A 15,549-nucleotide genomic window follows, 5' to 3' on the forward strand; every position below is an offset into this window, starting at 1 on the left:
TAAGATAAAGTTTTTAATATATATTTATGTTTATACATACTTGCTTGTTAACCTAAGGATTTTGTATTCCAGAATGACTTTAAAAAATTCAATTCCTAAATTCCACTTATATTTAGACTAGAAAACCCAGGAAATGCTAAAATTGGTAGCAAACTATTAAGAGGCCATTTTTCTTTTTCTTTTTTTTAAGATTACCAAGGAGAGCAGTGTATGCCTATAATCCTAGTACTAGGGAAGCAGGGGCAGGAGGATCACAAGTTTAAGGCCTGCCTAAGTTGCATAGAAGCTCCTTGACAGGGATCTGATTTCTAGCAGTGACTTAAAACTATTCATTCTTTCAGAGTAATTTTGAATATCAAGCTTGATGACTTGTTTTCAAGTACACAAAAATTGAGGCTAGGAATGTAGCTAGATGAGGCTTGCCTAGTGTTTGTGGAGTCCTGTGTTCTGTGCTCACAAGGCAAGTAAACAACCATTAAACACCATTACTCCTCTTTATTTAAAAAAATTCTCAGATATTTTATGACTTATTTCAACTATTAATTATAGCAAATGTAGCCAGGCACCTGTGGCTCACACCTGTATTCCTAGTTACTCAGAAGACTTAAAATCTGAGTAGGTTTGAACCAGCCCAGGCAGAAAAGCCCCAATGAGACTCTTATCTCCAGTTAACCACTGAAAAAAATAGAAGTGGAGCTGTGTGGCTCAAAGTGATAGAGTGCTAGCCTTGAGCAAAAGAGCTTAAAGACAGTGCCCAGGCCCTGAGTTAGGTAGGTAGATAGAGCTTGAGAGAGACAGAGACAGAGAGAGAGAGAGAGAGGAGAGAGAGATCAATATTGATATATCAATATATAATTTATATCTTACATATCCATATATGTAGGATATGTGTCTAAAAGTACTGATAGACATAATACAATACCAAATAACAAGGAGTTTACTTATGTTTGATGGTTCTTTGGCTACCTAAGAAGGGGAAGATTGGAGCCTATATAATTTAAGAATGTAGTAGAAATTCTTTTAATTCTTACAAAAAAGTTTATAAAGAAGAGTCCTAGAGTGCAGTTAAAAATCATCTTGAAGTGTAATTGTAGTGTAACATATTCCTATTGAGGAATAAGTTTATTTTATATGTGAATTGTTAAAAAATAATTTGCTTTATAATAAGGATTTACATATGGATATAATTGTTGCCAAAGGCATCCCCTTATTTATATGGCAGCAGTGTGTTATTTTTCAAGTTGAAAGGTTTGCCTTATTTATTATGCTAATGAAGCAGAGAAATTCTGAAACTTGATTGATCAAGTATTTGCAGGATTTTTTGAGGAACACTTTGGAAATACTGGCTTTCACCTCTGACATAATGTAGAAATACTATTACTAACAAAACAAAAGGAAAATTATATTATGTAGATTAATTCAAACTCAGCCACTTGGACAGCTATCTGAGATATAATATCAATAGGCGATTACTAGTAGAGCATAGCAAAACAGAAGTAATTCTCAAGCCACTTTCTCTAGAAGGACCTCCAATGGTTTTTCCACTCTGATACAAGAATCTTAATTGAAATATATGAAGTCTATCCAATTCAGATAGTTATATGTACTTAAACAAATGTCATTATTTGTAGCCACTAGTAAGTTACATAAAGAGATTTTATGAAGAGATTGGACATTCGAATTTTTTGTAGTAATGATGCTATTGCTGCTTTAACTTTAACAATTGGAAATACCTGTTCATTATGATTTTTTTCTTTTTTAACAAAAATGCTCTTCAGATTTTAGCAGTGGGAACAAAACATAGCTTATTAATAGGATTGAGAACCAATGGCATGTAAAATATCTTCATAGTAAGTAAAAATAGTACATATCCTGTTATATAATTTATAACCTGATAAAAGACTTGTTCATTTTTTTTCCCTATAGGTCCAAGCAATAAATGCTGGAATATTTTTCTTTAGGTGTACAATATGTAATAATAGTGAGATCTTTCAGAAAGAGATGTTGAAAATGGGAATTCATATTCCTGAAAAGTGAGTAATGTTTAGTCTTTTGACAGAAGCAGCAAAGTATTTTAATGTATTTAATAATACTAGATATTACAAATAATCATTTATAACTGATTTTAAGTAATTGTGGGAAGGTAGCTGTTTCAAATGGGGAAATAGGAAGACTCTTTCTTCCCAGTCAGGTCTTTTAGAGAGCATAAATGTGATGTAAATGTTTCATTAGTTGATTTCTTCTTTCCTAGTACCTCATCTTTGTTCAGTTTTGCTTGATTTCAACATAGTTTTTAAAATGGTATTTATAAATTTTCTGAGAGTCAATATCAGTTTAAAATAAGTAAATCTGATGTTTAAGATATGGAACTCAGAAGTACTAATAGTAAAGTTGAAGTTAAAAATTAGGGTAGGCATGGTAGTGTGAAACTTGTGTTCCCAGCATATTGAGGTAGCAGGATCTCAAGTTCAAGGCCAGCGCAGACTATGTAGTGACACCTTGTCTGAAACTGAAATAATAGAAAAATGGTAAGTTTAGAAAATTCTGTTCTACCTTTGGATTTGAAAATTAACTGTAAGGCTAATTAACTGGAGGCTAAAATGATATCATAGATTTATACATTGAAGAAAATAGCCTAAAAATGACAAATTTTGTCCTTCTCCCTAAGTTACCAGTCCTTTTCATGAAACATTTTTAAATCAAAATGTATTCCCATTTTGTATATTGCTTAATTTATAGAGATGCTTCCTGGGAATTAGAGGAAAATGCTTATCAAGATCTTCTTCAGCATCATGAGCGTTGTGATGTTCGAAGATGTCGTTGCAAAGAAGGACGAGAGTATAATGAACCTGATAGGTATTTCTGAAAATTGAAACATATTTAGTGGTTTCTTTGAGCTGACAAAATAGGTTTCATAATCAGTGCAGCAGTTTTTCTCTTAAAATGTTTCAAGTTTCAATTTCAGATGTATATTTGTTAGTTTATACTTATTTAAAGAGAAAATTTTGCACTCAATATAGTTATTACTTATTTCTCTGAGCTACAAGTGGACTGTATGGTAGCTACTAGCCATATCTGGCTATTGGGTTTAAAATATGGCTATTCCATATATGTATTTATATGTATATGTAATTACATACCAACACTTAACTCATTAGACCTGCCATAATAAAATATAACACACTGGATGATTAAACAACAGAAATTTGTTTTCTCACAATTTTGGAAGCTGTCAGTCTAGTACCTGGGGTGTTTCTTAGTTTTGTTTCTTTAGAGACCTTTCTGCTTGGCTTGTAAATGACTGGCTTCTAGTAGTGTCTTATCCTGGTTTCTTTTATTATGTTATCATTGTCTCAAAGTGAAACAAAGCCTCAACACTCAATTATCCCCATACAACAAATATGAATATGGGCCAGGTCTGAAGATATGTTGTCATGCTACATAGTACCTGAAATGGCCACGCAAGCTCTCTTCCAGAAATACTCCTTACCTTGAAATCAACTGAAAGCTTTTTTCATATTGGACTCAGATATAGTAGTCTCCTTGTGAGGATAGTTATCTCCAAATGAAAAGAAAAGTGTTTTTCTCCTTAATTATAAGCCTTTCAAATGTATTATATCCTTTGTGCATGTATATGTATGTGTGTGTATGTGTTGATCCTAGTATGCTTTTCTTTATATCCTCAGCAAATGGGAAATAAAACGCTGTCAGTGTTGTGGTTCTAGTGGAACACATTTAGCCTGTTCCTCACTACGATCATGGGAACAAAATTGGGAATGTTTGGAATGTAGAAGTATTATCTACAATTCAGGTAATAGTTTATAATTTAATTTGGGGGGGGCTGAGGGGTCAGTCATGGGGCTTGAACTCTGGGCCTGGGTGCTGTCCCTTAGCTCTTCAGCTCAAGGCTAGCAGCACTCAATCACTTGAGCCACAGCACCACTTGCAGTTTATAATACTAAATGAAATATTTCCATTTAAATTTATGTTAACACTTTTACTTATATTTCTAATTAGCTAATATTAGGATTTAAATCTGTAGGTTTCCAAAAGGCCAAAAAACACGCAGCACCCAAATCTAATAAAGTGGCAATTACTGACTGTTTGTTAGAAGAGTCATCACCTAAGCTACAAAAGCTGTCACCTGGACTTCAGCATAAAGATCTACTGCGGTGTGTATCCTGAATTAAAGAAAAATATAAAAAATCAATTTGGAGAAAAATGACAGGAAATGTCATACATAGGATATTAGCTAATATATAATAGCTAAGTATTTTGCAAACCATAGGACCCATCATTTGGTCATGAAGACAATACATCTAGCATTAAAAACAAATAATAAATGAGATAAAAGAAATTGCAAAAGTATCAGCTCAGAATGCATGTATGAAGAGCATGTAAAATCAGTTTTACTTATAGACGAAATTGTAATGTAAAATGGGATTTGTTGTAGTGGTAGATAACATCCCTCTCCCTCCCCCCCCCCCCCCCCCCCCCCTCCGGCCATGGCAGCACTGGGCTGGTTGGTGGCTTGAATTTGTAGGCCCTTAAGTTCTCCCTTAGCTAGTGCTGTATCATTGAGCCACACTTCTACTTCCAACTTGTTTATTTTTTGCCAGTCCTAGGGCTTGAACTCGGCCTAGACACCATCCCTGAGCTTCTTTTTAAGCTCAAAGCTAGTGCTTCTATCACATGAGCTACAATTCTACTTCTGACTTTTTTTGGTGATTAATTGAACATGGGAGTCTCATGGACTTTCCAGGATGGCTTGACACCACAATCCTCAGATTTCAGCCTTCTGAGGAGCTAGGATTATAAGCATGAGCCACCAATACCAGGCCACTTGGTGTTTTTTTGCTGATTAATTGGAAATGAGTCAGATAATATCCAATAGGTTAATAATCACTGCCAGTGTCAGAAAACTAATTGTCTGCTATTCTGTGCCCCTCCCCTTTTTTTGTGCTGGTACTGGTGCCAAACTCAGGACCTGGATACTCTCTCTCTCTTAGCTTTTTTACTCAAGACTGATATTCTACCACTTGAGCCATGGTTCCACTTCTTGCTTTTTGGTAGTTAATGGAGCTAAGATTCTCACAAACTTCCCTTCCCCAGGCTGGTATTATTATTTTATATTATTATACCAATTCCTGTTTCCACAAATAGCAAAATAATTCCTAAAATCATTTTATAAACTGCTCAGTTGTAGATAATGGTTTCTAGATTTATGACACTTTTTTTTTTTGGCCAGTCCTGGGCCTTTGACTCAGGGCCTGAGCACTGTCCCTGGCTTCTTCCCGCTCAAGGCTAGCACTCTGCCACTTGAGCCACAGCGCCCCTTCTGGCCGTTTTCTGTATATGTGGTGCTGGGGAATCGAACCTAGGGCCTCGTGTATCTGAGGCAGGCACTCTTGCCACTAGGCCATATCCCCAGCCCACTTTTTAAAAAATTGTTAGAATGAGTGTTTAACTCATATACATGAAGCCCTGGGTTCGATTCCCCAGCACCACATAAACAGAAAAGGGCCAGAGGTGGTGCTGTGGCTCAAGTGGTAGAGTGCTAGCCTAGAGCAAAAAGAAGCCAAGGACAGTGCTCAGGCCCTGAGTCCAAGCCCCATGACTGGCAAAACAAAACAAGAAAACCTTTGAAAATGGAAAAAAAATGTAAAAATATTTAATAAGTCAGTTTGCAGACAGGTAGAATATTAAGTTCAAAAACTGGAGAACTGGCTGGGGATATGGCCTAGTGGCAAGAGTGCTTGCCTTGTATACATGAGGCCCTGGGTTCGATTCCCCAGCACCACATATATGGAAAACGGCCAGCAGGGGCGCTGTGGCTCAGGTGGCAGAGTGCTACTAGCCTTGAGCAAAAAGAAGCCAGGGACAGTACTCAGGCCCTGAGTCCAAGCCCCAGGACTGGCCAAAAAAAACCCAAAAAAACTGGAGAACTGCTTTTTCCACATGTCACATTTTGTTAATGCACCTTGAAAACTCCTAATATTATTTGTTAGAAAACTTATTTTTTTTCTCTCAGTCCTGGAGCTTGGCCTCAGGGCCTGAGCACTGTCCTTGAGCTTCTTTTGCTCAAGACTAGCACTCTACCACTTGAGCCACAGCCACTTCCCACTTTTTCTGATTGTATGATACTAAGGAATCGAACCCAGGGTTTCATGCATGTTAGGCAAGCACTTTACCACTAAGCCACATTCCCAGCCCAGAAAACTTAAAAAATACGCTTTTAGCAATCATGAGGTACTGAATTCAAACTTCAGTACTATCACTATAAAAATAATAATTACAATAATAATTATTATTACAGTATTCATGCTATTTCTAAGTAATATTTAGGTTTCTGAAGATGTTGTATTAGGGAAGCCTGACTTTCTCTGCTTTGGCTTTAATTTGCTGTCATATTCTTCTAGAAAAGCATTGAGTCTGGTAGCTCATGCCTACTATCCTAGCTACTTACAAGTGTGATATGTGAGAATCACAGTTTGAAACCAGCCTAAGCAGACAAATACAAGATACACTTCGGTTAACTAGCAAAATGCTCGACTGGAGGCACACTCAAGTAGTAGAGCTCCAGCTATGAGTCGGAATGCCACGCAAAAACAGAGTTCAATCCCCAGTACTGGCACAAAATAAATAACCTGCGATAATTTTTATTTTTCTTCAACTTAGGCTAATGAGCTAGTCAGAAAAATCATAGTCTGGACCCCAACAGGGCATTGTAATGTTTTAGAATGAGAAACATCTGTTTACACTGACTACATTAATTCCAGTATACAGATGAAGAATTTGAAGTAGAGAGTGATTGGGCTAGTCCATACATACCACCCCAGTTGTTAAGACAAAGATTCTAGTTGTGTGGATTTGCCATGGGGTTTAGCAATTTGCATTTCTAACCAGTTCTAAGGTGCCGCTGCTGCTGGTGGTCTTGAACCACACTTTGAAAATTACTGGAAGGTATTATATAAAGAATTGTGAATCTATTATGATGTTAGCATACTGTTGGTCACAAATTTATTATTAAAAATACATTATTAATACAGCTGGCTACTAGCCAGAAAGGGAGAGTTTGAGTTTATGACTTAAATTTGAATCCACTGAATTGATCAAATTTGAGATAACCATCTACCAATATTCTTGTCAATTATTCTATGGTAGATGGTTATGGTGAGGAGTTCAAAATAAGGTAAATAGCGATGAGAAAGTGATGGAGGAGATGAGATTGACTGGGATACACTATGAACATGCATCAAAATGTAAGGTGTAATAATGAAATCCCTCCCTATGTAACTAATGTATACTTTAAAAAAGCAGATAATTTCCCCACAGAAAAATTAGCAAGTTTAACTTCAACTTCAGCTATTCTCCGACCCTTAAAAAATTTAGCTCAGCATAATGGTTCACAACTGCAGTCTTTGCTAATCAGAAGGCTAAGATCTTGAAGTCAAGAGGTACTCAGTTCAAGGCCAACTTAATCAAAAAGTTGCACAACTTGGCATCTCTGCTACAACAGAAAGAATAAATTTGGAGGCCAGCCCAGGCAAACCTATTTCAAAAAGTACCAGCGTCAAAGTAATAGACATATGACTCGAGTATACGTCCTGATTTTCCACCTCAGTACCACCAAGAAGATAAAGACATACATAATTAAATGAATGGTTTTTGTCCCAATTGTAGCCGTTCTTTTTTTTAAGTAAGACTTGGGAAATAATTTCTTTTTAATTATTTTTCTCTTGTCTGTATAATTGCTGTTTCTCATAAAGTCCTTTACATTAATGTACTCTAAATTCATGTTTTATAGGCAAGGAAGCAAGTTTAGAAGGGATATTTCAACAATATTGATAGAGTTAGGATTTCAAATTAAAAAAAAAACTGAAAGATTATATATCAACAAAGCCAATATCTGGAATAGTGCCATAGATGAACTCAAAAACTTTAATCCTTCGTACACAATTGAAGTATCCTATGTCAATGAAAATGATGATTTTGGAAAAGAATGCCTTGGATCAAAGCAAGAATTTCTGAGTCTTTTAATGCATCACCTGGCAAACTCATCATTGTTTGAAGGGTCTTTGTCAAAGAACTTGTCTCTAAATTCTCAAGGTAATTATATTTTTAATTTTACATACCTGAAGCATGTATAAGATGTATGGCATGTTACAGAAACAAAAATAGCTTGTTAGGATTAATATTCATTAACTGTACTAAATATGTAATTTACATTGTTAATAAACTACTGACAATCACAGGAAAGTGGGATAAGAAATTATATGTTCGAATATGTTTTGTGGTGAAACATTAAAATACCTTATGGCAATATGCTTGAAATTATTTCACAGATAAGTAAACATTTGCTTAAATTTACTAAAATTAAATTTGAACAGAGCAAGCTATGTGGAATGGATGAGGATTTGTACTCTTTTTTTTTTTTTTTTTTTGCCAGTCCTGGGCCTTGGACTCAGGGCCTGAGCACTGTCCCTGGCTTCTTCCAGCTCAAGGCTAGCACTCTGCCACTTGAGCCACAGCACCGCTTCTGGCCGTTTTCTGTATATGTGGTGCTGGGGAATCGAACCTAGGGCCTCGTGTATCCGAGGCAGGCACTCTTGCCACTAGGCTATATCCCCAGCCCGAGGAGTTTTGTTTGTTTGTTTGTTTTTTTGGCCAGTCCTGGGGCTTGGACTCTGGGCCTGAGCACTGTCCCTGGCTTGTTTTTGCTCAAGGCTAGCACTCTGCCACTTGAGCCACAGCGCCACTTCTGGCCATTTTCTGTATATGTGGTGCTGGGGAATTGAACCCAGGACCTCATGCATATGAGGCAGGCACTCTTGCCACTAGGCCATATCCCCAGCCCCTCTTTTTGTTCATATATTTGAATTTGTACTTTGCATATTTACAATGTTGGTTTTGGATATACACAGATTTCTGGGCCACATGTAACATTTTTATTGTACTCCAAAAAAGCTTCTGTAACAATTATGTCCATACTTTTCTGATTTAACTATTGGCAAGTATTTAGTTTGGTTAAAATAGGCACTTCAAAACAGAGTGGCTACTTGTAGAATTTGTAGGAGCCAGAATATTTGAAAAAGTTTAAAAGAAAAAACTTGTTTAATCACATTCAAATTTATTCATTTTTTTCCTCTAGAACTTCATCACTAGTGCCCCCTAAAGCATCTTTTTTTTCTTGTGAGTGTATGTGTGTGTGTGTGTGTCTGTGTCTGTGTCTGTCTCTGTCTGTCTGTCTCTATGTCTCTATGCTGGAGCTTGATCACGGGGTCTCCTGCTCTCACCTGGGTGTTTGGGTGAAGGCTGGTGCTCTTACACTTGAGCTGCAGGTTCGCTTTTGGCGTTTGGCTAATTGTCCATAAGAGTCTCAGATTTTATCTTCCTGAGCTGGCTTTGAACTGGAATTCTCATATCTTGAGTAGCTAGGATTACAAGCATGAGCCACCAGCACCCATCCAGCTTAAAACATCATTTTTACTATATTTGTGTACACAACTTTAGTTCTAAGCTCCCTTTTAAGAAAATGTACAAATAATTGGTAATGTTAAGTCACCTCTGGCCTAGTGGAGACTGCATAAATTTAAGACATAAAATCTGAATTCAAATTTATAACCATCTGTTTTGGTAGCTTTATGTCTTCAGATTAATTATTGTCTGGGTTCCTATTTCTGCAAAATGTAATGGTTATTTTTTAAAGAGATTTTTATAATAAGTTAAAGTATTGTTACTTATTAATAAATGGTTTTGAACAGTTAATGAAAAAAATAGAGAACTATGTCTTTTTTCATCCATAAAGGTTTGCAAAACATTTTAAATACAACTTAAGAATATTTAAAGTTGTGAGAGTATGGTAATTATAACATAAGCTGTTGGGAGTGAAACTGCCTTATCTGGAAGGTAATTGAATGATATAAGTCTAGAAATTTGGAAATGTTTGTATTCTTTGGCCTGTTGATACCATAATATGTAGGAAACTATCCTAATCAAAACAAAAATAATAACAAGAATACATAGATAATGGTCTATGAAATTACAAATATAGTAACATTATATCTCCTACAGTTGAAAATGTCATTTAACTTGGTTAGCTAGTAATAAGGAAATTTGCATTATAGTACATCTCTTAATTAGTCCTTAAGTATTCATTAACTGAGTAATTTTGAAAGTGTAAAAAATTTAAGTATATGTGGAAAATGCAGAGATCAAACTATTTGTCTATGTATTTATATACAGACACACATTGAAAAAAATATATTGTGCTAGGATTATAGATTTTCTGTATTAACATTTTTCTCTTACTGTTATTACATTACTATTGTTTAGAAATATTTTATTTTAAATGATAGGTATTTTATAATAAAGTATACTCAGTGTATTCTTATCTGTATTTGCAGCTTTGGAAGAGAATCTTTACTATGAAGCTGGCAAAATGCTTGCCATTTCATTAGTTCATGGTGGTCCTTCCCCTGGTTTCTTTTCTAAGACCTTATTTAATTGCCTTGTTTATGGACCCGAAAATACCGAACCAGTTTTGGAAGATGTTTCAGACTTTGATGTGGCACAAATTATAATCAGGGTAAGAAACATAGCAGCTTATTACAATGTTAACTACATTTTAAATATATCTTTTTTTTTTTTTGGCCAGTCCTGGGCCCTGGACTCAGGGCCTGAGCACTGTCCCTGGCTTCTTCCCGCTCAAGGCTAGCACTCTGCCACTTGAGCCACAGCGCCGCTTCTGGCCGTTTTCTGTATATGTGGTGCTGGGGAATTGAACCTAGGGCCCCGTGTATCCGAGGCAGGCACTCTTGCCACTAGGCTATATCCCCAGCCCTAAATATCATTTTTATGATCATTTTTATGACTGACTTTCAGTAATAAACAGTATCACTCTAAAATAGGTGTTGTCAACATAATTTTATCTTTTAAGTTTAAACATTTATGTTTACAAGCAATACTCCAAACTCAACTACAGATTGGTGCCAAGTAATGGTGGCTATTGCCTATAATCCTACCTATTAAGGAGGCTGAGCCCTGATGATCAAGGTTTGAAGCCACCCAAGCAAGAAAGTCTCTCTCTGGTTAACCACCAAAAAATCTCAAGTGGAGCTGTGGCTCAAATGGTATAGCATAGCCTTGAGCATAATTAAAAATGTTAGGGATAGTCCTCAGACCCTGAACCAGCACACAAGACACACACACACACAAAATTAAAAAAAAAAAAAATCAGATAAGCAAAATAAACTGGCTGGTTATTGTGACTTGGTAATTTATACTCAGTAGACTAAGTCTAAACAGATATGTAGCTGGACCATTTTTTTAATTAAATTTTATTGAAAAGTGTTGTGCAAAGGGCTACAATTACATAATAAGGCAGTGAATACATTTCTTGTGATATCTTACACCCTCATTTTTCTTTCCCTTCCCTAGATCAGGTAGGCATATATACAATATCCAGTGTACCAAAATCATATACAGTAACCACATAGAGCTGGACCATTTTTTAAAATCCCCTGAATTCCTTTTATTTGATATTTATATTGATTGACTGATACCCTAGTCTTTTTTTCTTTCTTTCTTTTTTTGGCCAGCCTGGGGCTTGAGCTCAGGGCCTGAGCACTGACTGTCCCCGGCTTCTTGTTGCTCAAGGCTAGCACTCTATCTCTTGAACCACAGCACCACTTCTGGCCTTTTCTACATTTGTAGTGCTGAGGAATTGAACCCAGGGCTTCACATATCCGAGGCAAGCACTCTACCATTAGGCCATATTCCCAGCCCCCACTATTCTTTTGTCTGTTCTAGAGCTTGAACGCAGGGCCTGGGCGCTGTCTCTGAGCCTCTTTGCTCACAGCTATCGCTCTACCATTTGAGCCACAGCTCCACTTCTGTTTTTTCTGGTGGTTAACAGTTTCACAGGCTGGCTTGAACCTTGATCCTCAGATCTCAGCCTCCTGAGCAGCTAGGATTATAGGCTTAGCTACCAGCACCTGGCACATCATTCTCCTTTTAAGAGGACCTTTACTTGCTACATTTTCACATTCCTTTATTAAGTTTTTGTAGCTTAGATTAGTTTTACAAGGGAGATTTCACTGCTAAGTTTTCACACATTTACACTATATCACAATTATACTCATCCTCTCAGCCAATCTGTCCTGTTCTCCAATCCTATAGCCAGACCCCGTCCTTAAAAGAAAGTAATTACCAGCTGGAGATCAGAGTGCCACATTCAATGTTGCCAAAGCTAATGCATAATGTGACTTGATACTTTGTGCTGTAAAAGGCCAAGACTAGATTATTTGATACACTCTGCCAGAGACAATATGAAACACATTCCTGTTGTTGCATGCTAGAAAAACGATGAAGTGTACTTTTCATCTAGGTAGGTATGTCTGAAGAGAAATAAATATTGGCCTCACCAATTAGAATATAAGAGAGAGACAGAGATAGACACCAAGCTTATTATTCATTTTAGAAACAGATGGGGAGATGAATGTCAGTGCCTAAAAGTGGTTACTATTTATTGAGCATTTTACAGTTGGGTCTATACAATACATGGTACGTATTCAAGTGCACTGGTCATATCACCCTAAGAGATATTATTGCCTGCATTGTTTGGAAACTACCTGAGGCAATATAACTTTTATTTAATAATATATAATATATAATAATAACTTTTCTTGACTTCCCTCATACTTGAGTGTATTCTATCCATTGTCTCAACTAAAGACAATAAAGTATCGTGGCTAAAAGCATAGGTTTAAACGTCAGATTGTAATTTTCATTTGGACTAAAATTGTTCATTTTAAAATTACACTTTCTTCATAGATTTATGTAATATAATGTCTCACTGTGTAATCTTGGCTATTATAGAACTTGTATCCTTGTTCATCCTCCCTTTTCTAGGATTATAGGTATGTGCCTATGTGCCACCATGTCCAGGCTAAAATCATGCCTTAAATTGACCTTTTAATTCTTTGAGGTTTTCCTTTTAACAAGTAAAAAGAAAACATTTTAGGAGGCAAGCACTCTTGCCACTAGGCCATATTCCCAGCCCAAAACAAAACATTTTAACTTGAGCAATTTTCCCCAGTACTTTTTTTAGTCTTTTGTTTTTGTATTTTGTGCCAGCCCTCAGACTTGATCTCAGCCTCCTAAGTAGCTAGGATCCCGGCATGAGTCACCTTCACCAGCTGCTGAGTTTCTAGGTAGGACTTCACATGTTGCCCCTACTGGCCTCAACCTGCAGTCATCCCATCTACAGCTTCCCATGTCTCTTGGAACACAGGTGTATGCCACCACACCCAGCTACTTCTTAGTAGAATCTCTGTGCATGCCATCATACTCCTAAGTTAATTACTTATTTTCCTAGCATCTAACTCTCCATATCTAGAGGCTTTTTCCAATTGTACAGTCTTCTCTGACTTCTGTAATCACTACTTTCTTAGAATTCCTACTGTTTAATATTCTAGTCTCTACTGCTTTAGACTACTTTATCTTCCTTAATACTTCTTCTTACCCCCAAAAGTTAGACTTTTTCAGTGTTAATATTCCTCATTTGTAATCTTAGGAGAGCCTCTTCATCATAACCTTTCCGAATGATTAACAGACCTGTATTCCATGCAACTAGTCTTCTATAAATAGATTGAGCCCAACATGTTTATAACCTAATTCTTTCATCTCCCACCATTTTTTTTTTTTTTGCCTTTTCAAGAGATTCTTGTCATCTGGCACCATTCAGTATTCCACGTTCCATCTGTATGCCAACTATCTGTATGTGAAAGTGGCATATATTAAGCCTTTCCCAAACTTTTTTGTCTAGCTATTCTAAGAATAATTCTTCCAAAAGTTTGATTTTGGTCAAGGCTCCTCATTGCCTATTCCCACCACCTCATTAGGGCATTTAAGACCTCCAGTTTTTTTTCATTACTGTCATTACTGTCTAGTCTGGCCTTTAAAATATGTTGTCTAGGAAGTGGTGCTGTGGCTCAACTGGTAGAGACCTAGCTTTGAGCTGAAGAGCTCAGGGATAGTCCAAAGAGTTCAAGCCCCACACCACTGTGTGTGTGTGTGTGTGTGTGTGTGTGTGTGTGTGTGTGTGTGTGTGTGTGTGTGTGTGTGTGTGTGTGTTTATATTTTGTACTAAAGATTGACAAGTTTTGGCCTGTAGGCTATCTGGGTCCACTTCCTGTATTTGTAAATAATTTCATTGAAACACAACTACATCTGCTTAGCATCTGTTTTCACATTTAAGTGGCAGAGTTTAGTATTGCAACACATGCCAAGTGGTCCACAACCTAAGATACTCTATTCCTCTACTTAAATAACCAAATCATGAAAGGAACTGGATTCTTTCTTGTGTAATCACTCAGAATTTTGTTTTTCACTTTGCTTTTACTTAAAAAAGTGGTAGAAAGCAGGCAGGGTTGGTTGACATATTATTTTGACTCATTCTTTTGGACAGATTTTAGTGATAAGGCTACACTTAGCTACAGCAAATTGTTGTTGTGTTTTAAGGGTATAAGGCAATGCATATTCAACAATGTCAGACCATTACTTTAACATAGTGTACAAGTAACATCTTTGATAGAGTATTAGAGAATATTTGTTGAACTAGATATATTCTAGGAAATACTTCTTGGTAAAATTTTCCCTCACTCTGATATTCTCCAAAAGGAAATAAAAAGCAATTTGTCCTTTGATACTTAGAGATCACTTATGAGTAAGTAAAGTAGGTATATTTTCTGTGTTACAGATAAATACTGCAGCAGATATAACTGACTTAAACTCGGTAATAAATGAATGCTATAACTATCTAGATGTTATTGGATGTCTAAGACATGTAACAACATTAAATGATAAATATATGTTGGCAAAAGACGTACTTGTCTACCAAGTAATTAAGAGAGTCCAAATACCCTTTGAAAGGTAAGCTGTTTACTTATGACGTATTTAAAGTGGTTAATTATGATAAAGGGGATTTATTTGTAAATAAATAATTTGTAAATATAAATGTTGTAAGAAAAAAATGAAATGCTACTGTAAATTACTTTAAAGTGAACCTCTCAAGGATGATTATTATTTTGGTCATTTTGTACAGAGCTACAGAAACAATGCTTAGGCAGAAGTAATAGTTTCAATGTATATATTTCTACACAAATACTTTAAGAACTTACTACATGAGCTAACTTCTGTCTCCATTCATTTAATAACTATGTATTTAGCACATCATATTCTGGGTAACATATATCCTAACTAATCTTTGATTGACAAGATAGTTCTGATGTTCACTCTTCTTTAGTTTTAGAATACTAGTCTTCAAATTTTTTGTTGCAGTACCTTTAAGAGACAGTTACAACTTACATAATCTCTTGCCGTTTTTTTTGTACTGAGGTTGGAACTCAGGGACTTAGGTCTGCTAGTCAACTGGTCTATCACTTGAGCCATGAACCTCTTTTCCTTCTTTTTTCCATTAATAATAGAAAATATCTAACCGTAGCCTATCTGATTAACACCTATATTTAATACTCACCCATCTGTGGC

General features: G+C 36.1%; 1 protein-coding gene across 4 annotated transcripts in view; it reads left to right on the top strand.

Moving 5' to 3' along the window:
- G2e3 (G2/M-phase specific E3 ubiquitin protein ligase) overlaps nt 1-15,549 on the top strand; it is a 43,181-nt gene that overhangs the window by 22,105 nt on the left and 5,527 nt on the right. For 3 of the 4 annotated variants that reach the window (XM_048362830.1, XM_048362831.1, XM_048362829.1), the window contains 7 exons: nt 1,927-2,033; nt 2,740-2,856; nt 3,687-3,811; nt 4,043-4,172; nt 7,808-8,109; nt 10,407-10,588; nt 14,762-14,934. In XM_048362830.1, the coding sequence (XP_048218787.1) occupies nt 1,927-2,033; nt 2,740-2,856; nt 3,687-3,811; nt 4,043-4,172; nt 7,808-8,109; nt 10,407-10,588; nt 14,762-14,934 (1,136 nt within the window). Of the gene's footprint in view, nt 1-1,926; nt 2,034-2,739; nt 2,857-3,686; nt 3,812-4,042; nt 4,173-7,807; nt 8,110-10,383; nt 10,589-14,761; nt 14,935-15,549 lie in introns of all 4 variants that reach the window. The other variant, XM_048362832.1, reaches the window with a different exon arrangement.

This window comes from Perognathus longimembris, chromosome 14 (genome assembly GCF_023159225.1).
Source record: "Perognathus longimembris pacificus isolate PPM17 chromosome 14, ASM2315922v1, whole genome shotgun sequence".
In the NCBI taxonomy this organism is placed as follows: Eukaryota; Metazoa; Chordata; class Mammalia; order Rodentia; family Heteromyidae; genus Perognathus; species Perognathus longimembris.